Source organism: Teleopsis dalmanni, chromosome 2, assembly GCF_002237135.1.
Source record: "Teleopsis dalmanni isolate 2A chromosome 2, ASM223713v2, whole genome shotgun sequence".
Lineage (NCBI taxonomy): Eukaryota > Metazoa > Arthropoda > Insecta > Diptera > Diopsidae > Teleopsis > Teleopsis dalmanni.
In genome coordinates this window covers 66,722,016-66,732,028 of record NC_051847.1, presented here as the reverse complement: position 1 = coordinate 66,732,028, position 10,013 = coordinate 66,722,016, and the positions used below count along the sequence as shown (strand labels likewise).

The window sequence follows — 10,013 nt, the reverse complement described above, 5'->3', positions numbered from 1 at the left end:
AATGTAAATAACAAAACTAAATTCATGTACAAAATTAGAAGTTCCATATGTTACCGTATTAAAATTTAAGATTTAAACATATGTAATGCAATATAACTGTTTTCTTAAAAATGGAAAAGAATACTGGATTTAACTCATCAAACAGACCTCGAAATAATCAACGCCTTATACCTTTAACAACCACAATTATAGAAGCAATGGCCACATTTAACGATCCTCCTTCGGAAATTGCACTGAACGAAAGCCGTTTACCTATCAGATGGTCTACCTATATGCAAGCTATCATGAGAACTAAACAGGTTAGGTGAAAAAAATTAATTAAATATAATTAGTGTATAAAAAGTTAACTATGTTTATAGAATTATGTTTCAAAGTCGACTCTTAATTCCACATTAAAAAGCAATTCGCAAAAAAAATACGAATCCAAGATAACTAACAAAAAATTGGCTGTTCTAAAGGACCGCGAAACTCGTTGTTAGCCCTGGTATTAGTTGTTCATCAGTAAAGAAGATTTGATGGGGTTTCGTTTGAGAAAGGATGAAAAATATATTATATTGTGATATGCTGTCTTTTATTTTCTGGTATATATTAGATTTATGGCATTAAAGCTATATTTATGTATCTCTATACAAAGAAATAGAGTACATACAAAGAAAACCGCACTTCAATCTCTGTCAATAAAATAGTTTTGTAAATGAAGAGAACTGTTTTATCTTTAAATTCTATCTTACAAATTTCAACATTTCAATTTTTGATATGAAATTAAAATTTTAATCATCTGAAGAGAATTAAAAGAAAATTGTCAATGATTAATTGTTTTATTGAACTCAAGAAATTGTAATAATATTACAATTACATTGCGCTACCTTCTTTTTCATGGACCTAATCCTGCAGCATCATGTTTACGTTTCATTTGGAATTCAGTGTCAGACGAATTGTAAAGAAGCAAAGTCATTATTTGATATTTGAAACTTATTAAAATGCTTGTAATGTGGCATCAAGTCTACTCTACTACTACTACTACACTACATTCATAAAGCATTGACACACCCCAGCATTTATTTACAAGGTACTCGTAAATAATTCCTAGTGTTTTATTTTGACAAATGATAACAGACATAAAATTACAGCTGGTGAATTTTCAATTAGCTCTTCTTTTATATTAAAGTATAGTAATGTATACATTACTTTATAACGTGAATATAAATCAGCCTGAAGAAGTAACAAAATTGTTGTATTTATTTATCACTAATTACTTTTAGAAATGCCTTAAATATAGAAAATATGATATTAATGAGAAAAACTATAAAGTAAATTGTCCAACAAATATTCTGAAACTTAACTGACTACTCATACAGGTCACTGCATTTCAGATAACCATGCTAGAAGATTAAATCTCTCTTTCAACCATACCTGCAGTTGTGGAGACGACGATAAAAGTGCCTCTACTTTGCTTCAGTCCAGACATGCGTGGTACCGCCCTACCACTTTAGGCGCTTTCTTTTTAGAGGATCTTGACGAACTGCATGATCTTACTATGAATACCATTATAACCTTTGCTTCCAAGTGCTTCCAACTTCTGAACCACTTTTAATTATACGCTAACACAATGGGCTTTTAAGCCTTAGTGAATCCTTTAGGATCCCCGGTATAACCTAGTCTAAACTAACTGACCACTAACTGACCACATTCTTAACCAATAATTCACTACATAAATTTTTAAAAGATCTTTTAATCTGTTAAATAAGTACAATTATTATGAAAAATTAATTTAATTGAGACCCCCCATACACTTATAGTGAAAACTATAGAAACCTCACTTCAATTATAACTATTAATTACAGATTATATACACATACGATTAACTTATATATAGATTTCCTAAATTATCTCAAGAATAAACTGGTTTCATGTCTTTTAATAAAATGAACAGAAAGATTTAAAATCTCACAACTAGCTTAATGTCTCAAACAAACTTAAAACTTGAAAGTTGATATATAATGTCCTCTGATATTTAAACCATGTTCTGTATAAAGTGATTGCTTTCAATTGTCTCTATGTCAATGAACAACATAACCTAGAAGCATACCGCTTCCATATAACTATTATATTGACAAGGTTTCTTAAATTTTAGTATATCAAATCTAAAGCTCTTGTTTGTGATAGAAAAAATCTATAATTCAATATAGATTATTGTATTGTATTATCATTTATAATAATAAATATCATTTATTATAATAATGCAGAGCCTGCCTCTGAAACTAAAATTAGTGATAAAAAGAAACCCTTCAATCCATCCAAGAAGCTTCGACCGATAACTATTGGCACTTCGCGTGCTAAGTACAAAATATTGTTTCGAGAAATGTTTCCAGCGCTGTGTTGACTCGAAAGGAGACTATTTCTATTTCTTCCATTACCTTTGTGTATGTCCTGTCTTTGAAAGCAGGATGCGAGGTACTTTCATCGTCGTCTCCACAACTGCCGGAGGTAAGATTGAAAGAGAGATTTAATCTTCTAGCATGGTTACATAAAATGCAGTGACCTGTATTAGAGGTCAGTTAAGTTTTACAATATTTTTTGGACAATTTACTTTATAATTTTTTTCATTATTGTCACATTTTCTATATTTAAGTCATTTCTAAAAGTAATTAGTGATAAATAAATACAACAATTTTGATACCCTAAATAAATCACTCTTCAGCAATCTCGGAGAGTTAGAGGCGGCTAACATTATCGACCTGTAAAGCTTCTTAAACCATAGACAGCTTCTATCTGAGCTGTCTATAAGCAACCTATTAAACAGCTGCGCAATGAGGATATGGTTTCGAGACGACCATATCACAAATAGGACTCATAGACTAAATCACCACTTAAACCAACCAACCATATTAATATCTTACACCGTTTTGTTTTTAGTTAAAATTGATAATACATTGATCATATTTGATCAACGTTTATAAATTAAATTTAATTATAATTATTAATATATTATATTTCAATTTAATTATAATTATTATTTATTGTTTATCGCATAATAATATAATATCTTGTCAGCATCTATTATTATTTTCTTTAATATTTGCATTTATTTTCTTTATATTTTACGATAAATTTCAGCATCATCTCAACATCAGTTTCTTGTGTAATTTCGACTGATTTGGGTTAATTACTCATCGAACTTGCTTTAGATGAAAGCTTTCTTCTTTTTTAATTCAAATTAATGAAATAACTGTTTGTATTTGAGCCTATAAATTAGATATATTCCCAGGCATTGAATTCACCTCAAGCCAGTAGTAGCAATATTGTGCTAATTTTTTAATATTTGACTAAGCAATTACAAAACCGTGAGAAATAACAAAATTTATTAATTTTTAAACACATTTTACATATCTTTGTCATCATACGTGTAAAACGTTTTGATAACATCGGTATAACATTTCTTCTTATCCATAGCTATTGAGATGAGGTTTTTCTCTTTAATCCAATGCTACTTAAATATAAAATTAGCACCTCTTTGTGGAAAATGAAACCCACTTCGGAGCAATTGTATATAAATAAATTCTTGACAACTTCAACGATATCAACAGTACAAATTCAATTAGTTTAAGTCGTAAATATGAGATATTAACAAGGTTTTGATAATAGTCATGATCTGAGTATGCTTCTTTGTTCATTCGAAGATTGAGCTGAGCTCAGCTACGTTGAGCTTAGCATGAATGAAAATTCATTTAGCCTGAAGCTGACAAAGAAACAGCAGAGTAAAGACTACACAACCATGAAGCCAAGCTGCTAACTTACGCCCCAGCATAGTTGCAGCACCGCAAATTGATTTTCGATCCAAGCACAACATAAAAGAAGAGAACAGAAGAACAGAGGAATAGAGGAACAGAATGTAGTGGTCGGTCTAGAGTATGGAAGAATTGCGCATGATAATTTGTGATGTCAACAAATAAAGTAGATTGTCTTGTTTGTACGTCAATTTATTTATCAAAATTTATAGTGCCCAATGGGAAAATTGATTAAATTGAATATTAAACTAGAAATAAAAATAAAACTTAGATCTATAAAAATCACACTGCATCTGCAATAATACTTTACTATACATTTAAAGCCGGCTTTACTTTCTGAACCGGCTATACTTGGCTTAAGAAATAAAGTTTATTTAAACGCCTGTGGCTTTAATCTAAGAACCGTTGGATTAAATAAAATTGTACAAGTTATGATAGGAATGAATTAGATTCCATTATTTTTAACACTAACTATACATATTATTTAATGTTTTATTCTGTGTTTAATAACCAATATTTTTAAATACGGACAGAACTGTTGAAATTCCTTATCAAAAGTTTTATATTAAACATTTTAATAAAAGATGGGAAGACTCAATGATATACAGGCATGTGTATGCAATCTGACCACTTTCCAATAAAAGGAAATCCAATATTCCCATTGAAATGCCACGTAAAGATATCAGTCTTATGGTAGATTTACTTACAGGTTACTGTTGAATAGGGAACCATGCTGGAAGACTCAATCTTCCTTGCAATCATATCGCAGCTGTAGGGAAGACAAGGACTCTGTCGTTGCCCAGCTCATGCACGGTGGCGACACTTCACTTTAGGAGTCACCTTTCTTGAGGATCTTAAACAATTACAAGACCACCCACTAAACAGCATTCTAAGCTTCGCCAAAGATTCTAGGTGGTTTTAAACCCTGAGTTTCCTCTATACACGGTACACAATGGGGCTAAGTAGGCTTAAGTGGATCACCTAGGGATTAGATCTATTACCTTATATTACCTTCTTTGATTATTTTAGAAAGAATCATTCACCTTAGCGAGAAAAGCAATTAGGGGACATAGAAGCCATCCAATAGTCTTATACCGACTTCCTGATGAACATTCTCGATCGAAGATCTCAAACTCTCACAGTTTGCAACAAAAGTTTTTGTTCTTTTTGTTAAAAAGCCCTTGTGCATAGAAGCCGAATTAATACTAAGCAGTAACTATTTTAATGGTAATTTAAAGATATATTAAAACAGATAACTGCAGATAAAAGTTGATAAATTATCAGCTCAATTATTAATTAACAACGATAATTAATTGAAAAATTTAAAGTTTTTAGAGAAACATATTCATATACATGTTTCCAAGCAAATTAAACCCAAAAATAAATAAATATTCTTTACCATAGCAACATATTATTTATAAAATATTACACACAAAAAAAATTTTTACTCATTTTTATAGACACTTTTAAAACAAGCATAATAACATAAATACGCGACAAAATGTTTTTTTGGGGAATTAGTGAAGCCTTGGACGTATATGAGGAGTACGTAAATGCACTAAAAGGTGAAAAGAAGGTACCAGAAAAAGACGAAACTGAAGAGACCAACTCAAATGCAAAGCAAACAGTCACAGATGTTAATGAAAATGAATCTGGAATATCAAATCCAGAAGACACAAAAACAGAGGAGACAACAACAGAGGACACAAAAACAGAGGAGACGAAAACAGGAGATACAAATCTAGACAACACAAATCCAGAGACCACAAAAACAGAAGAGACAAAAATAGAGGACACAAATATAGACAACACATATCAGCAGGACACAAAAACAGGAGAACGGAATCCAGAAAACACAAATTTAGATAACACAAATCCAAAGGATACAAATTTAGAGAACACAAAAACAGAGAATATAAATACAGAGGTGACAAATCCAGAAAACAGTAATCCAAAAGATACTGGAGACAATGATATTTTTTTCGAACAACCTAAATCACTAAACGTTTTGCTTTTTGGTGCCGGTGATCCACGTCACATAATAAAAACAATGGCGAAATTGTATAAATACAACAAAAAAAATGACACGGTTTCTGAAAAACCACTTATAAATATATATGTGATTGAAGGTTGTCCCGAGTTAGTAGCACGTTACATTATTCTACTTGCGATTGCCTTGGAAAATCCGGAAACGCTTAATTTGCGTTTGAAAACACATCTTTTCATGGATGTATATGGTAATAGTTTATTACGCCCACTTTCATGTCAATACTTAGTCTATAAGACGAAATGTTTAATGAAAACATTTTCGGATCGCGAGATAACAGCACAAATAGCACCTATGATTTCAATTGAAAGAATGAAATATCGTGAACGTGACAATATAGAAAATGCATTTGAATTTTGGTCACCAAAACCAGGATACATATTCAATATAAAAGAATACTGGTCTACGAGATTACGCAAAGACTTGGGCATTCGCTATGACTTTAGAGAAGGTTCATTTGACTGGGACTTAAATATGGTGTTAAAAGAACGTGATGCTAAACAATTATGCCCACAGGTAAATTTCCATAAATTTTTTCTTAAATATATGAAATTCTATTATTTTTTTATTTTTAGGAATATAGTTATTGGCGTGAAACTGGTATAGCTTTTACTTTTCCAGAATATGAGCAATGTATGCCAAATAAAACATATTCCCTAGCTTTAGTACGTAATGGTAGCACTTTTTTACATCGCGGCTACGAAGGCGACATGCATACTGGCCCATTTTGTACATTCGGTTTAAAATCGACTGATTCACGTTTTACGAATAGTGCACACGGTGAGAATGATTATAGAGCAACAGACGTAACTGAACGCAATCTAATGGAATTATTTCATGAACTGCAGAATAAATCACCATATGAACATGATATTGAGTTCTCCCGTAGATATGGGTCGGTAAAATTGCTAATGGGAAAAATATTAAGTTGGAATGATTATGAACAAAACTATTCCCAAGATTGTGATAAAGCCTGGCTAAGCACGGAAGGTGTTAAAGTGCACTTTTTATCTTCTGATGAGATATTTTCGATGCAAAATACTGCTACTAATAGTAATTGGCAAAGTTTTTTTGATGTTATATTTGTGGGTTCCAATTACTTTTCATTCCTGAGAAAAGAATTATCTACAATAATGAATAAAAATGCGTTATTACTCTTAGAAACAAAGTTACGTACTGTAGAGAGAAAGGAAAATGTCGCTGAATATGAAAAGAAACTGAAGGATTTCGCTAAAACTATTAATTTGGCTCCAGTTATCAATTATAATGCGATTAATGGGAAAAACTCAATTTTGAAATTTAAAAAAGTTAATTGACTGTTTTTTTTATTTAGTACGATACTTTAACATATACATATAATATATTTAGGTACTATTCTCTATTAAGATAAATCTCTATTATTAAACTCTTTTAAAGTTTATTTCAAATAAAAATTATTGCATGCATTGTAACAATATTAAATGTTTTAGTTATTTATTTTAAAAAATAATCATATCGCTATTTTGAAACGATATGGACCCTAACCATATTAATATTCCTTTAAGAAAATTTCAAACAGAAAATGGAAGAGTTATAGAATCAATAAAACAAAAATGGAAGAAGTCATGTTTTTACAAGATTTGATGTTATTCCGACGCGTCTCACAATTGTGGAACCCATGTCTGAGGTACATAAACCGCAATAGGATATCCTATTCCTTTGTATTAGAACTTTGTGTATTACACTTCTAATATTAATGATTACATTTACAAAGCTCTGTTATTGAAGAACACTGATTGCTTCACTACTGTACTAAGGTACTAGTCCATGAAGTAGTTTTTATGTTCTATATAATGTCATTTTATTTTTATCTGTCGCTAACTATTGCTTTCTTTGACGTATGTTTTACAAATTGGTTACATCGTGAATTATACATATTTAATAGTGTTAACACTATTGGGAAGTGAACTTGTTCAAAAATTGTGATGATAATTAGTATGATAAATAGTCCAAAGGATCAATTGGTACGCAGTTGTATGCAGTAATAGATCATAAAGTGGTTTTTATATTCTCTACGATGTTATTTTATTTTACGCAAATGTAGACAAGGTGATACTAACTGCTTTTGTCGTTTGTTCTTACATTTTGAAACAATATATGGTACATATATATGCGGACACGCTTAAGATCAAAGAATAAAATAATTCTAGTCTTGGGAAGCACTTATAAAAAGAGTCACAAACACTGGGGTAAACAAAAAGCAGAAGAGGAACATAATCTAGATAATAACAGTAATGAATTTCCTCGCTGTTATATAGTTCGTTAACAAAGTGAACCAAGTAAGATCCTACAAAAAAGGGCTCACAACAACACTCCATACCAAATATCTAGAAACAATTTTCAAGTAACTTTAACTTGGAAGTGTTGAAATTTTCTATTACATATTTATGTTGTATATCTTACTATTTTAAAACTATTTCAAAATTTTAATAAATCAAACGAGTTAACTAGACTTATAAAACTATTTTTTTAATTTATTGTAATTACCTTAAAATAGTCGCTGATGAGCTCCATACTGTAATTCAGTACCAGCCATTCGAATTTTTTGGAGTCATGATTTCTTGAAATGTGTAAAATTTAATTTTGCTTTATTTTTGTTGTGTTTTAAAAAACTTGTGAAGATTCCCTCGTCATATAATAATATATTGTATTTGATATCATGTAATAGCTCTGTGCCAAATTTTATTATTTAATTAGCTTTGCTTTGAAAGTGTTCATATTATATATTTTAAGTTGAGTTTAATTTATTTATTTTCGTATATATTTTTAATAGATTTACACTTATTATAGTTCAATGTGAAATATATTTATGTTTAATGTTTTAAAGGAACTGCATTAAAATTTTTAAAAAATTATGCACGATATTTTTAAGTTTGTAATGTAAGAGTTTATGATTATTATATATTATTTCAATATATTTTTATATTATGTTACTGATCGTATAACTAATATTGACATATATATGGTTTGATCACAAAAAAAAGAGAAGTTTGGATTGCTTTTAGATTTAATCAAGAATCAGTTGTACAAAAAGCCATTGCGTTACAAAACCATAGAACTAAAGTGAAATATGAAACGTTGTCATCATCAGATATTATGTATCGAAATTCAAACAGCTTTACAATATACAAAATTGAACTGCAGTAATTAATTAAAATCTCAAATTTTTTCGTCTCATTGTTTAACTTTTAATTGCTTAATAAATTTGTTACACATTATAGTTCTAACTATTTTTGTTTCTCTTCTTTGAAGCCCATGTATTTAAATTAAATTCCAGATTATCATCTTTAAATACACGTACTTTATTGTAAGTACGGTTACTGTTATTATTGTCAAAATCGTCTTCATCCAATATACCTCTGGTCCGTATATTGAATTGATTTGCACGCTTATTTAAAAATTTTCTGTTCTGTGTTTGTTCCATTTCAATATTGACAACTTTACGCCTTGGTACATGTGAGAACGCTTTCATCCAATCGCCAGTTTTTTTAATATCCAACATAATACTAACCATTTGATTGAGAGTTAATGATTTCCCTGAACCGGCTCCCCACTGTAAATAATGTTCGAGTGGTAAACGCGCCATACGTAAACCCAATTTTTTAGCTTTTGCTAACGAAAGTGGCTCATTGTTAGACTGAAATTTAAATAATAATTATTTACATGCATATATAAAATCTAATAAAGATATTCACAAACCAGAGTAACAAACTCAGTAATAGAGTAACATTGTAACAATGCAAAATGGTAACGATAAAGATATGTCGAGAAAATATGTTTTATTGGTGAAATCTTAAACCCAAGCCACGATTATGCTTCAATAGCTAGAAATACTAAAAAAGGAATTACCCAAGTCCATTTTCTGTATTAGTGCGTGCGACTAAGCTGCAGTCAGTGGCTACTGTATTCCATATAATTGAACTTTGTGTTAGGCATTGAACTAAGTTTCTCGATTACCAAACTGATTCTTACTCATATTTGTGAATACCACTATTATGCTTAAAATTGGAATTATTTTATACCGTATCAACCATGGCGCCAATTATATATATATCATCAGGATTATATTCGTTTAAGTCGTTCCGACAATGTGGTGTTAAATATACTAAATTTTCTTTTGGAAATATTTCTGTAAAACA

The 10,013-nt window shown here is 30.1% G+C and overlaps 3 protein-coding genes across 3 annotated transcripts; 2 read left to right on the top strand and 1 right to left on the bottom strand.

The window, feature by feature from the left end:
• On the top strand, nucleotides 1-704 carry LOC119683395. Its single transcript, XM_038097057.1, has 2 exons — nucleotides 1-299; nucleotides 360-704. The coding sequence occupies exons 1-2, from the start codon at nucleotides 111-113 to the stop codon at nucleotides 477-479; spliced, it is 309 nt and encodes a 102-aa protein (XP_037952985.1). The 5' UTR covers nucleotides 1-110; the 3' UTR covers nucleotides 480-704.
• A 4,507-nt stretch (nucleotides 705-5,211) lies between these two features.
• On the top strand, nucleotides 5,212-7,271 carry LOC119685491 (dynein assembly factor 3, axonemal homolog). Its single transcript, XM_038099779.1, has 2 exons — nucleotides 5,212-6,351; nucleotides 6,411-7,271. Exons 1-2 carry the CDS (start codon nucleotides 5,290-5,292, stop codon nucleotides 7,149-7,151), a joined length of 1,803 nt encoding a protein of 600 aa, XP_037955707.1. The 5' UTR covers nucleotides 5,212-5,289; the 3' UTR covers nucleotides 7,152-7,271.
• Nucleotides 7,272-8,900: 1,629 nt separating this feature from the next.
• Nucleotides 8,901-10,006, bottom strand: LOC119683022 (mitochondrial ribonuclease P protein 1 homolog). The gene is made up of 2 exons (XM_038096617.1): nucleotides 9,897-10,006; nucleotides 8,901-9,511 (listed from the first exon to the last, which is right to left on the bottom strand). Exons 1-2 carry the CDS (start codon nucleotides 9,906-9,908, stop codon nucleotides 9,098-9,100), a joined length of 426 nt encoding a protein of 141 aa, XP_037952545.1. The 5' UTR covers nucleotides 9,909-10,006; the 3' UTR covers nucleotides 8,901-9,097.
• Nucleotides 10,007-10,013: the final 7 nt, after the last annotated feature.